Consider the following 14,743-nt stretch of genomic DNA (forward strand, 5'->3'; position numbering starts at 1 on the left):
TTTGTATCTGGCTTATTTCACTTAGCATAATATCCTCAAGGCTCATCTGTGTTGTAGCATGTGTCAGAATTTCCTTCCTTTTTGGGCTTCCCTGGTGGCGCAGTTGTTGAGAGTCTGCCTGCCGATACGGGGGACGCGGGTTTGTGCCCTGGTCTGGGAGGATCCCACATGCCGCGAGGATCCCACATGCCGCAGAGCGGCTGGGCCCGTGAGCCGTGGCCGCTGGGCCTGCGCGTTCGGAGCCTGTGCTCCGCAGCGGGAGAGGCCGCAGCAGTGGGAGGCCCGCATACCGCAAAAAAAAAAAAAAAAGAAAGAAAGAAAATCCTCTGTGAAAGAAAATAGCATCATCCTAAGCCTCAAATTATTTCTACAAATGATTTCTCAAATATAATTTATTTGACACACAGCCAAACATAAGCAGACACTTTGGGATACATGACAACATGAAAAAGAACCAGCAGAAACAACAGACAATAGAAAAGAACTCCAGGGGTTCCATGAATTACCAGATACAGACTTTAATGCAATAATCCTTACATGACCAAGACAAAGTTTAAAATTTTTGCAGAAAGTGTAAAATGATAAAAAATACCTTAACAGCTTAGAAAGGCAGCCAACTAGAAATTTTAGAACTGAAAAATTTAGTAACTGGAGTTAAGAAACTATGGATTGGATTAACAATATATTAGACCAACTAAAGGGAGAAGTAATGCATTGGAAGCCAAATTAAAAGAAATTATTCAGAATGGAGTAGGAGAGAGAAAAGTAAGGAAAACACAGAAGAAAGGATAAAAGACAGAGAATTCAATAAAAAAGTTCTCACAGTGTTTATATGGAATCCCAGAAGGAGTAGAGAAAAACAGAGTAGAAACAACATCTGAAAAGATAGTGGCGGAGAATTTTCCAAACTGATGAAAGATATTAATCCACAACTTGTGAATCCCAATCAACTCCAAGCAGAATAAATACAGAGAAATGTGTATCTAGACATACTATAGCGAAATTGCTGAAAACCAAAGAGAAAGCCTTAAGAGTTTGCAGAGAAAAAATCATATTAGCTTCAACAGAGCAGACAGCTACTAAAAAAGGCAGCTGATTTCTCCATAGAAATAAAGAAAGTCAGAAGAGAATGAAATGATCTATTCGGAGTGCTGAGAGGAAACAATTGCCAACCTAGAATTTTATGCCCAGAAAAATATCCTTCAACAATGAAAGGAAAATATAATCTTTTTCAGGCAAAGAATAACAGAGGGCTTATAGATAACAAGCACATATTAAAAGAATTACAAAGGGCTTTCTTCAGAGAGAGCTAAAAATATCACAGATGGAAGTATGGAGCAGAAAGGAATAAAGAACAATGAAAATAGTACCTGTGTGTGTACATTTACATGGATAACAACTATATAAAATAATAGCAGTAATATTGCATGGGATTTAAAATAGATACAGAATTTAAATACTTGAAAATTACTTCTGTTTTCTGCTTGGATATGTAAAGATGTTGAAAGTCATCACTCTTTTTTCTTTTTTAATGTTTTATTTTTAATGTTTTATTTTTGGCTGCATTGGGTCTTTGTTGCTGCACGTGGGCTTTCTCTAGTTGCAGCGAGTGGGAGCTACTCTTTGTTGCAGTGCACAGGCTTCTCATTGTGGTGGCTTCTCTTGTAGCAGAGCACAGGCTCTAGGCACATGGGCTTCAGTAGTTGTGGCCTGATGGCTCAGTAGTTGTGGCTCACAGGCTCTAGAGCACAGGCTCAGTAGTTGCGGCGCACGGGCTTAGTTGCTCTGTGGCATGTGGGATCTTCCCAGACCAGGGATCGAACCCATGTCCCCTGCAATGGCAGGCGGATTCTTAACCACTGTGCCACCAGGGAAGTCCCAATCACTCCCACTCTTACAACAAGAAAAATCTTCTTAAATCCATAAGAGAATCAAGGTCATAGGAACTAACACCCAGAAAACTGGAGAGACAGGAAAGTACAGAGAATCACAGCCTTCTAAAGCCATGAAAGTGACCAGAGATAAATTTAGCTAAACAGTCTCATCTCTAAGGGCAAAAGCTCTGAGGCTAAGTTTGGATGGCCGGGGGGAATGATTTACCCGTAATTTCATCCATTATGAAATCTATGCAGGTAGGGTCACTGATCCAAAGTGCACAGCCTCTCAGAGATGACCTGGTTCAAATTTATTTGACACATGCAACTTCAGACTCCCCCATGTCCCCCAGCATGCCCTCTCCACCACCCGGGAAAGGCTAGGAAACCTTAAACTGTAATTGACAAATTGCTGGAAGCAGACTGGACCAGCTTGAGAGTTCAAAACTCCAGGAGGCCCAGACTTAGGAGGCCCCCCCAATTTTGTGAGTATTACCTCCAGGAACCCCCATGAGGCTCTCATGGTGAAGATCAGAGAAAAATCTCCCCATGCTTCCGGCAGCAGGAGAGGAAACATATCCATTTTGAAACATGCCCAGGGCCTTCTGTTCCCCATCTGCCCTCAAGGTAAACTACTTAGTCAGAACCTAAAGGATGTGGGGAAAGGGCAATACCCAACTCCAAACCCCTCCAGTCTTCTTCTCTCCTGTAAGTGGGAGAAAAAATGCTGAGAAGCACTTGTGAAGGTCAGAGCCCAGGGGCACAGGCTCACTAAAAGACTGAGACCTGATCTTAGGTTGACAGGATGCTTCTCTGCCCCTCATACCTTACCACCACAACATGGCTCCTATATAATAATAGGGTCACAGCCGAGTGAACCACAAGGCTCAGACTCTAAGGAGTTTCAAGGGAACTCAAAGACAACAGGGAGAGCAAAAAAAGAAAGACACTAGAGGAGAGTAAAGCCTTAGACACCTACAGATACAGTAAACGGTAAACACAGTGTAACTCCTAGCCAGATAAATATAAACCGTCAAACTAAAGGTATATTTACCTCAGTTCTTATTATCCAATATAACATGTCTGGCTTTCAACAAACAATTACACAGCAAGCTAGCAGACAAGGAAAAACAGTCTGAAGAGACAACACAAACAACAGAACCGGACTCAGATACAGCAGAGATTTTGGAATCAGCAGACTAGGAATTTAAAATAATTATGATTACATACTAAGGGCTCTAGTGGAAAAAAAAGAACAACATGCAAAAAGAGGGGTAATGTAAGCAGAGAGATGGAAACTCTAAAAAAGAATCAAAAGGAAATCAAATCAAAAGCACTTTAACAGCAATGAACAATGCCTTTGATGGGCTCACCAGTAGACTGAACATGGCTGAGAAAAGAATCAGTGAGTTTGAAGATATCAATAGAAACTTCCAAAACTGAAATGCAAAGAGGAAAAAGAATGAAAAAAAAAGAAATATAATATCTAAGAACTATAGAACAATTACAAAAGGAATACCAGATACATAATGGGAATACCAGAGGGAGAAGAAAAAAAGGAGCAGAAGAAATATTTGAGGTAATAATGGCTGAGCATTTTCTAAAATTAATGACAGACCTCAAACCACAGATCCAGGAAACTTGGAGAACGCCAAGCACAATAAATATCAAAAAATCAGCACCTAGCCATATCATATTCAAACAGCAGAAAACGAAAGACAAAGAGAAAATCTTGACAGAAGCAAGAGAATAAAAAAACACCTTACCTATAGAGGAAGAAGGATAAGAATTATATCAGAATCACATCAGAAACCATGCAAGCAAGAAGAGAATGGAGTGAAATAAAGTACTGAAAAAAAAACCCAATAACCTAGAATTCTGTATCCAGAGAAATTATCCTGTAGAAGTAGAGAAATAAATACTCTCTCAGACAAAAAAATTGAGGGAATTTGTCACCAGTAGAAAAAAATGCTAGAAGAAATTCTTCAAGTGAAGAAAAAGATATGGGTCAGAAACTCAGATCTACATAAAGAAAGGAAGAATGTTAGAGAAGGTATACATGAAAGTAAAATAAACCTTTTTATTTTTATTATCAATTAATCTAATAGATAACTATTTTAAAATAATAGTAACAATGTATTGGGTGATTATAGCTTATAGGTAAGAGAAATGAATGACAGAATGTTATAAGGAATAGAAGACAGGAAATGGGAATACTCTGTTATATTACCCACTACCCATGAAGTGACACAGTGTTATTAAAGTGGACTTAGATTAGTTGCAAATGTATATTGCAAACTTTAGGGCAACTGCTTAAAAATTTTATAAAGAAGTATAATTGATAAGTTAAGAGATGAGAGAAAATTGAATCATATAAAATGATCAATTAATACCAGAGAAGGAAGAAAAAGAGGGAAAGTTTTAAAAACAAAGAAGGACAAATGCAATTAATAGAAAAGAGTTACTAATATGGTAGATATTAATCTGACTATATTAATAATCACTTTAAAAGTGGTTGGTCTAAACCCACCAATTAAAAGACAGAAATGTCAGAATGTATAATAAAAACAAGACACAACTATATTATGTCTACATGAAACCCACCTTAAACATAAAAAATCAAAAAGTAAAAATGTGAGGAAAGACTCTACCACGCTAGCACAGATCAAAAGGAAGCTGGACTGGCTATATTAATTCCAGACAAAGCAGACTTCAGGAAAAGGAAATTTATCAGAGATAAAAAGGGCAATACATAGTGTAAAGAGGAAAATTCTCCAGGAAGACATAACAATTCTTAATGACTGTGCACCTAACAACAGAGAGTCAAAATAAGTGAGGCAAAACGGATAGAACTGCAAGGTGAAATAGACTAATCCACTTCAGCAGACCTCTATAAATAATTTACAGATCCAATAGGCAGACAATCAATAAGGATATAGCTGAGCTGAATAGCACCATCAGTAAACTGGACCTAGTTGTCATTTATAGAATACTTCACCCAACAACAGCAGAGTATACACTCTTCTCAAACTCACATGGAACATTCACCAAGATAGACCACATCTGGGGATGTAAAACACACCTCAACAAATTGAAAGGACTAGCAATCAGACGAAATATGTTCTCAGACCACAATGGAATTAAACTAGAGATAAGTAATAGAAACATAGCTGGAAAATCCCCAAATATTCAGAGATTAAATAACACACTTCTAAATAACACATGGGTCAAAGAAGAAATCTCAAAAGAAATTTTAAAATATTTTGAGCTAAATAAAAATGTAAAAACATCTAATCAAAATTTGTGGGATGCAGCAAAAGCAGTGCTTAGGTGGAAATATATAGCCTTGATGCATTTACTAAAAAGAAGGAATACCTAAAATTAACAGGCTAAGCTTCTGCCTTAGGAGACTAAAGAAAGAAGAACAAATTAAATCTAATACAAGCACAAGAAAAGAAATAATAAAAATCTGAGCAGACATCAATGAAATGAAAAACAGAGAATCAACAGAGAAAATAAATGAAACCAAGAGCTAACTTTTTGAAAAGATTAATAACATTGATAAACCTCTAGCCAGGCTAACCAAGAAAAAAGAGAGAAGACATGGTTATTAATATCATTATCAAAGAGAAGCTATCACTACTGACCTCATGGACATTCAAAGGGTAATAAAGGAATACTATGAACAACTTTATGTACACAAATTTGATAACCTAGATGAAATGAATCAATTCCTTGAATGATACCATCTATCAAAACTCAAACAGGAGAAATAGATAACCTGAATAGGTTCATATCTACTAAAACACTGAGCCAGTAGTTAATAAGCTACCAATACAGAAAGCACCAGGAAACTAGATGAGTTCACTAGTGATTTATACAACACATTTAAGGAAGAAACTATATCAATTCTCTACAATCTCTTCCAGAAAATAGAAGCAAAGGGAGCACTTTCTAACTTATTCTACAAGGCCAGCATTATCCTAATCCCCAAACTAGACAAAGACATTACAAGAAAATTACAGCAATATTTCTCTCATGAAAATAGATGAAAAATTCCTCAGCAAAATATTAGCAAATTGAATCCAATAATGTATAAAAAGAGTTAAACATCATGACTAAGTGGGATTTATTCCAGGTATTCAAGGATACCTTCCTTCATGCTCAACATTCGTGTCATCCATCACATCAACAAGTTAAGAAGGAAAAATCACATGATTATATCAACAGATGCAGTAAATACATTTGAAAAAATCCAATATCTGTAAATCATAAAAACTCTTAACAACTAGGAACAGAGGAAAACTTTCTCAACTTAATAAAGATAACTTACAGAAACTCTACAGCTAACGTCATAACTAATGATGAGCAATTAAAAATCCCCCAAAGTAAGGTATGTTTTGGATATTGACAAACTGATTCTAAAGTATATATGGAAAGGCAAAAGATCAGAATAGCTAACACAAAACTGAACAAGAAAAAAGCCAGAGGACTGACTTCAAGTCTTACCATAAAGCTCCAATAATTTAGATAGTGTGGTATTAGTGCAGAAAAAAATAGACAAATAGATCAATGGAACAGAATAGAGAGCCCCAAAATAGACCCATACAAATACAATGAACCCCAACCTGTGACCCCAACCTGCCCGCAGAAGGACTCTGCCCTTGGTCTTATGCTCTGCTCCTGATGTCTTGAAATTCGAATCAGTTTTGAACAAAAAGCCAGTGTTTTTCTTTTGCACTGGACCCAGCAAATCTTGTAGCCAATCCTGACAAAAGCCCCTCTGGCTTCAAACCAAAGGAGGCTGCGTCCAGTGCCGAGGCCCCCATGTCGCTCGCATGGGGCTTCCTTGGGCACCAGCAGCAGTGGAAAGGAATCCTGTGGGAAACACACAAGCCCAAACTGGGCTCAGGGTCTCAGTCACCGGGAGCTGTGTGTGGGTCAGCCTCCCCAGCCTTGTGTGGCGCTGCTCTTGGCCAGGTCATCTCTTCACTGTGGACTGGGGTCGGGGAGTGGGGATAGGATGGGGAGGGGGGCTTTGCAGGTGAGCTGGCCTACACTGGGCAGGAGGGCCTATCCCGAGCAGCTGGTGCAAGGCCCCAGTAACGGTGCCACCCTTGTGCTCACCCTCCAGCTCTGTCCAGCCAAGGACTCCCAGGCAGTGTGGCCCTCTCACTTTGGGTCATCTGGTGGGCCCCTGACAGGTCATTCTCTGGCCCTGGCTCTGGCCCCAGCCCCACCTGTGGACCCTGGCTGTGCCGGCTCAGCTCTCTGCTGCCCCCACCTGGCCGCCTCCAGAGCCCACCTGACCTCCACAGAGCTCTAGCTGGCTCTAATTTGACGACTCCCTGAAAGAACAGAATATTGCTGCTGGTTGGCTGGTTTTGACCCATACAAATGGCAATTTGTCAATGGCTCAACCTCATACCACTGATCAGCAGGGTCTTATAAATGGGAATGGAGGTCGGCTGTATAGGGTAAAAGTCATGGGTATAAAGAACAATGCTGACTTACAACTTCAGCACATGCTCAGGAGAGCCCGGGTATCTGTCAGCTGTCTGTGGTCGCTCTGAGGGCGGCCCTAGACGCTGGCATGGAAATTGGCTGCTTGTGGGGAGTGAAGAGGTGCCGCAGGAATGCCCCTCCCCCCCCACCACCAAGAACCGGGAAGGATGAGGAGGGAGGGTGCGCTCTAGGAGAGCAGCCACTGGGTGCCCCAGGCAGAGGCAGCTGTCTCCGCGCAGCCCGCTGTTCTTAGGAGAGAGACAAGGGCTCCTCCCCTGAGGACAGGTGGGCGGGGACATCTGACACCTGTGTGTTGTGCCTCTCCTGGCCCAGAGGTTATGGAACATTGGAGAATGAGTGAGAGCCGCCTTGGGGCAATGACCCTCAGTTCCGGCAGCAGGCCAACTTGGCAGAGGGGAAAGAACATGTCGAATTCAGCCAGTGCTTGGCTCTGGTGGGGACATTTGCAGGTTCCAGAGCTCCCTGAGCCTCAGTTTTCTCACCTGTAATTTGGGAAGCAAGCACCTGCCTCCTCCATGTTACAGGCAGGGCTGGTCTTCAGCAGGGATGCACTTCCAGATGGGAAAATATCAGGATGCCTCCATATAGGTCAGGAAATAGCCATTGCCCAGAGCTGCCCAGGTGCCCTAGTGCCTCCCCTGGGACCCTGGGCACCTCTCCATGAACTGGCAACTGAAGGGTTAATGCCTGGTGCATCTGTGGACCTGCCTAATGCCCCTCCTGGCATCTGACCTGTCTGCACTGATCCTGCTGTTTACCCCTGGTGAGAAGCAGATGGGACCACATACTGAGAAAAGATGCGCAGACGATATAGTGGCAGAACACTCGTGGTGTTATCACTGGTGCAGCCTAGAGTGGTCCAGGTGCAGCAGGAGACACACGAGCCCCGAGGGAGGAGCAGTGAAAAGGCACCTGAGGCTCCGGCCGTTTTCAAGCCCCAGCACCAGGTTCCCTCCTGTCCTTTCTGCCCTCTCCATGAGTTCAGGTCCTTACCTCTTTTATTATTTGGCTTTTAGTATTTCTACTAAATAGAAATGGCTGCTGTCCTCAAACCGTTGCGTTAAAATGTTAAATCGCTGAAACACTCCCCGCTCCCAACATAACCCAAAGTGATGCTCTCGGCCAGGCTTAGCCGTCGGCCCGCTTTGCCGGGTTCAAGGATTTATCCACAGCCATTAATCATATGAAAGCAGATATTAAGGAGCATTAGCCGCGCCAGCTGCCACCCCACTTCCTGGGCCATTACGCGGATTACCCTTGAAAGTCACCCTCAGCCCCCTGTCTCGGGATTGCTGGGGATCCTGCAGCCCAAGGGGGCGGGCTGCAGGCGAGTCCATGACCCCCAGGGCTGCCTGGCCCCCTGAGTGCACACCCTTCCTCCCACGGTCTCTGTGGCCCCAGAGCGGCTCCTCTACCTCTGACCTCCCAGCGAGGGGCCTCCATCTCGCCAGGATGTCCCGCGCCCTTTCCCACGGCCCTGAGGAGCCGCTCCAGGAACCCAAGAAAAGCGCACCGGGTTCTGCCGAGGCTACAGACGCATCCGCAGGGTCCAGGGGCAGAAAGGCGCGCTTAGCGCATCCGCAGGACCCGCGGAGGATGCAGTGGGGGCTTCTCGGCCAAGCCTAAGGCCATCCGCCACGACACCGCGCTCAGCTGGCTGACCCAGCACTTCGGTGGCGTTTGGGACTTGCCCGGTCCCAGTTGGTAACCAGCCAGGTAGAGTCAATTTCTTTGTTACTACCCAACGAGCCCTAATTCTGTATTAGAACGGCCACCGGCTACCCAGCAAAATGAGCGCCCCTCAGATCTCCAGCCAGAGAGACCCCCTTTGCTATTAACCACGACTACCGGTATTAAAAAGCGCATTTTCTTCCGAGGGCCTGGGGGGATAGGAGACCCTAGGGAAGGAGGCGTGGCTGGCTGCAGCACCCCTCCCAGGGGAGACCTCTGGCATCTATAGTTCGAACACCTCGCAGTGGGCAGGGGGATTCAAGTGCAGATGTATTTTGTTCGTTTTTGGTACCAGAGAGTCTCTCTAACCACAGAGGGGCTGGAGAGGCGGATGATGGGAATCTGGCTGCAGAAAGTAAATGAAGGGAAAGAATGCCAAGGAGCACAAGGGAAACGCTGACCCCACGGCAGGCTCGTCCCCGACAGGGCCCTCCAGGCCCAAGGAAACCCTCTCACTCAGTCGGGCTGCAGTTTTGCGGAGCTGGGCCGCCAAGGTGGACGGAGCTCTGCTCTCTGGAGCTGTTACTCTAGTCAGACTGAGCATGAATAAACAAGAGGATCCGTCATGTAAAGAGGGAAAATTAAGGGGGGTGGCTGCTGCAGACGGGGTGGCCTGAAGGAGTGAATGAGTGAGGCATCCGGGGAGGGCAGCCCGGGGGAGGAAGCCCGCGGGAGGGAGCAGCGCGCGCAAGGCCCTCAGACCGCAGGACCAGTGGGCGGAGCCGCGGGGCGCCATGTTGGCAGAAGCGCTGAGGGGGGAGGGGGACAGGGTCTTGCGAGGCAAGGGAGGCCCAGCCAAGTCTAGCAGGTCACCCCTTTCTGGGCATCGGTTTCCTCAAATGAAGGGATTGGCCTGGTTTCAAGAATCTTAAATCATCTATGTCCCAAAATACAGAGAAACGTGTTAATTTTGATCCCATCTTTAGAAGCAAACACTGACAAAAACCCAAGATATGTGTACACATTCTATGTGCACAGACTCTACTGCCTGCTCATTGGAGCACAGTGATAATGAAGCCGTGTTACACATGCATAGCTACGTGGGCAGGGAAGGGGCGGGGGGGGGAAAGAAAGTCCTCATTACAGGTACACACATATGGATGAAATACCCAGAAATGCGAGAGTTAGCTCTAAATGTACTAGTTTATAGGGATGCTCCCTGAAAGAGTAAATGGACCACTAAAGTTGCAGTGATGAGAATTATGTAATCCCATTTGAGTAAAGATGATTCCACCTGCAAACCCCTCCACGTGTGTATACTTTTCAGTCTGAGCGTGTAGGAGCCGTAAGCAAAATGTGGCTGGTGGGCTTTATCTCGGGGGGGGGGGGCTTGTGCTGCTTCCTCTGCATGTGGGGTGAGGGGGACGGGCAGCAGGGGGCCAGGAAGGCGCTGACGTGGACTCTGGGGTTTCAGGGGAGCAGGACGCCCCAGCCACTGCGACGTTGTCTCTGTTTCCCTGTGTGTTTCCCCTCACCCTGCCAGCCCCTGTCATGCTTGCCCTATGAACACAGGGACTGTCTTCCACCGTGAAATACATGTCACAGCATCATGTAAAATTAGAAAGCATCTGGAGCACCGCATTGTTCAAGCCAGCATTTCTTCCAAGCCTGTGGCAAGGGAAATCCAGTCTAATCCAGAGACAATTAGCTCAACCTCTCCCCCCTGCAACAAATCCCAAATCTCAGCCTTCCTGGACAATCTCCCTTTTACTATTGAATCAAAACCCTTCATAACAGGTAAAAGCCAACTGCAGTAAAGTTCTGTGCGGTGGCCTCCAGAGCTGAGGGCCTCCAGGGCCTTCTCTGTTTCCTGCTGCTCCCCACGCCCCCCGCCCCAGTTCTTTCCCTCTCCACTCTCCTCCAACTCACCAGACACCCTTCTGCTCCAGGACCTTTGCACTGGCTGTTCCCTCTGCCTGAATGCTCTTCCTACAGGCGTCTGGATGGCTCCCTCCCTCCCCTCCTTGACCTCTGCTCAATGTCTCCTTCCCTGGGACCAATGAAGAATTTCAGCCCCTGTCCTCATGTTCTGGCCCTTCCTGCCACTCTGTTATTCTGCGTCGTGGTGCACATCTTCAGGCTGACCCTGCCGGATGTCTGCCCCTGACAGTGGTGTTGTTTTCTGATTTGCCATCAGTGGCCCCTGAGCTCCAAAAGGAACCCCACAGCATGCAGCAGGGCTCAGATGTGCTCGCTGGGGAATGACGGCGGGCACCTGGCTTTACTAAAACACCACGGTGGGTTTGCAGAGAACCATGTCACATTTCTACCAACAACTTCCTAGCGGATCGTCATGGGATTTGGTTTGCCTTTCAGCCAGTGTTCTAAAAATTAAACCTGTGACCTGTTACAAGTTTGTTTGGGTTTTTTTTTTTTTTTTCGTTTTTCATGGCATAAAACATGTAGAAAGGAAGGAATTTTCTAGTGAAAAGGTACATGCAGAACCAACTCATCTTACTGATGAGGAAACTGAAGCCCACAGGGGTTGAGTGGCTTCCCTGTGGCCACACAGCAAAACTGGGATTTGGACTGAGGCCTCCCCCCTCCCCCTGGCTCTTTTCTAGCACTCCAGGCTGCTCTCAGATTGGGTGCTGGTGTCGCCCCAGAGCTGATGATCAAGGATGCCAGCAAAGCCCACTGTTAGATGGTGTGATACCTCTCAGGGTCAGTTGCACCTTTTCCAGACATTTACTTGCATTCACAAGAGGAAGCGTGTCCCAAGACACAGATGGACTTGATGTGGAGAAGCCATGAATTTTCTTAGCTGCCGAAAAACTCCTGAGGAGGGAATTTTGAAGAGAGCTGAGGCCCCAGGGAGGTGGGGGGCAGCTGAGCTGCCTTCTACGGATGGCAGGTCTGGTGAAGGGCTTGGTTTGTGGCTTCTTTTTTTTTTTAATAAATTTATTTATTTATTTTTGGCTGCATTGGGTCTTCGTTGCTGTGCGTGGGCTTTCTCTAGTTACGGCGAGTGGCGAGCCCCTCACTGCAGTGGCTTCTCTTGTTGCGGAGCATGGGCTCTAGGCGTGCAGGCTTCAGTAGTTGTGGCTCACAGGCTCTAGAGCTCAGGCTCAGCGGTTGTGGCGCATGGGCTTAGTTGCTCCGCGGCATGTGGGATCTTCCCGGCCCAGGGCTCAAACCCGTGTCCCCTGCATTGACAGGCAGATTCTTAACCGTTGTGCCACCAGGGAAGCCCTGGTTTGTGGCTTCTGATCTGCTGTGTGCAATGGAAGAAATGCAACACGGACCAGGGAGCAAGGGGAGGGTCGGAGGTCACCAGGGCTGCCACTGCATACTCAGCCAAGAGCTGCTCAGTGTGTCTTTGGAGGGAAGGGAGACAGGCCAGGCAAAGCCCAGGGGTCTCACGAAAGGACAAAGCCACAAGACGACTTTCCCATTCAAAGATCTTCCAATGAAATGGATCAGAACCATAGGCCTAAGGACAGCAGGGCCCTGGCCTCTGGACCTTTTGAAACGCAGATGAAAGAATGAAATTGTGCTAATAAGCCTGGGGTGAGCGATGAGGTCCCAGGAAAACCCTCCAGCTGTGGACCTCGGGGTGGCTGCTCTGACTGAGCAGCACCCCACGTGGCAAAGGGGGGAAGGCTCCTTCTCCATCATGGAGATCGAAGTCCCCAGGAACAAATGAGTCAGCCAGGAGGAACTGTCAGGTGCCTGTGGGCCTCTCACCGTGCAGGAGTGGCCTTGTTCTGGGAATGGGGGAAGCTTGTCCCTCCCCCATGGGAGAACAGAAAGATGAAAGAGCAGCTGGTGGGTGTTGTCCTCCTGCAAGTTACAGAAGCCCAGCATCCAGGCCAGAGAAGGAGAGCTCCCATTGGCTTGATGCTGTTCCAGGATGCTCATCGTGCCACCTCCGGGAGCAATTGTATTTAGTCCTCCCCCAGAAACCTTTGAGGAGCAGGGTGGCGGCTGTCTGGTTGACCAGCATGCAGACAGCGCCCAGGGTGGCCTCAGTTCTGCCAGCTATAAAACGGCTGGGTGGGCTGATCATCTCCGGGGCTTGCTAGGAGCCGGGCACCCGGGGTTGAACACCAGGGGTCTGCCGTGGCCCTGGGCAGCCCGCAGATGCCCTGTACACCACACCTAGAAATAGAACAAGCTCCCACACCCCGCACATGCACACCCCGAGGGCTGAGATACGGCTGGACCCTTTACAGGAAAATGTCACACGTCAGGATGCTGGGAAAACACTGGATCAGCCTAACCACAAGCATCACCATTCTGCCTGGGAGGGACCTGAGGGTGGAAGGGGGCAGGTGCTAGGACCTGGGTGAGGGCTGGGGAGACCAGGCGGGACGCAAAACCTGGGGTGAAGGAGAAGGAAAAGAGGAGCCAGAGAGGAGCTGGGAGAGACCCTCCCCCCAGGGCTCTGGCCCACCTCGGAGGACACGAAAACTTCCAGGTTGCTGGCTGCCTGGGGTGCCACTGTGGCTTTCGGGGACGCTCTGGGTGACACTGGGAAACACAGGAATGGACAGAGCAAGACCAGAGGCCCCTGATGGCTTTGGGGTTGGGGGTGGGTGAGAGAAGGTGGCTTTCAGAAGTGCGCGCAGCCAAAAGAGTTACCCTGGTCTCTGAGGAGACCCGTCTGGCTGCATCCCCCAGTGACGTCATATAAATCCCTGAGAAAACAGCATTCCAGATCAGATTAAGGAGGGAGGGTCTCTGGCTGTTTTTAAGAAACCAAGTGTTTGCAAGGCATTCAGCAATCGCTTGCTGTGTGTAACTGGAGGGGGCCTGAAAACCGGATGCTGTCTTCGCGCCTTTGCGAGTGAACTGGGAGCCGCTCGGAGCCCTCGGGGTGCAGTGGCTGCAGTGGCCGGTTGTGTGCACCTTTCAAATCCTCTTTCCTTCTGACATCCTGCCAAGAGTGTCAGCTACAACTTAAAAATATTCTGCTGGTGAACTTCGACATTTCGATAGTGACTTTTGGTGGCAAAATCTTTTTCTTCTCCTCCTTTCTTTCACAAACATTTCGGCATTCCATGATGGCCGCACCCCGGGGCCTGGGTGGATGAAGGTTGCGCAGGAATCAGGAGTGAGGGGGATTCTGTATTTCACCCCCAGGAGCCAACTCCTGCCTTTCCTGTAGCCTAGCATGGTGTTTCAGGCCTGGGCTCCAAAACTAGTGACATGAAAATGGTTTCTGTAGGGCATGTTGAGTTAAATGGAAGTTTCTTTCTTGCAAGACTTATCAGAACCTTTAATATGCTGGTGTGCGCTGTGAATCTCTAACAGGGGACTCTGTGGTCCCTCTAGTTTGGGGCTCAGCACGCCCTGGGGCTGCTGTCTCCAGGGTTTACTTGGTGTTAGGCTTTAGAGGGTCCCCCGGGGGTTCTGAAGCAAGAGGACATCTCGTTACGTACAGCCACTCCCAACGCATCACAGATTTTTACTCAAGCCTGCGATGCCTCTCCTTCACCCTCAGGCTGACTGAACAAAACAACCGAATGTTTCCCGACTCTCCTGGCCAGAGTCCTCCACGGAATTCACAGGGCCGCCTTCCAAGGGTCTCTCCCCCTGGCATCCCCTTTACCCTGGGGCGGGGTAGGGGCAGAACCTGCCCAGGGTCACGCAGCTCCCCCTGAGTATTT

General features: G+C 47.3%; 1 protein-coding gene across 1 annotated transcript in view; it reads right to left on the reverse strand.

Moving 5' to 3' along the window:
* The window catches only part of TRPM1 (transient receptor potential cation channel subfamily M member 1), a 139,897-nt gene that overhangs the window by 120,453 nt on the left and 4,701 nt on the right, over window positions 1–14,743 (reverse strand). Inside the window, exon 3 of the mRNA XM_060002502.1 lies at window positions 13,528–13,604. Within this exon, the coding sequence (XP_059858485.1) occupies window positions 13,528–13,604 (77 nt within the window). The remainder of the gene's footprint in view (window positions 1–13,527; window positions 13,605–14,743) is intronic.

This window comes from Delphinus delphis, chromosome 2, assembly GCF_949987515.2.
Source record: "Delphinus delphis chromosome 2, mDelDel1.2, whole genome shotgun sequence".
Classification (NCBI taxonomy): Eukaryota; Metazoa; Chordata; class Mammalia; order Artiodactyla; family Delphinidae; genus Delphinus; species Delphinus delphis.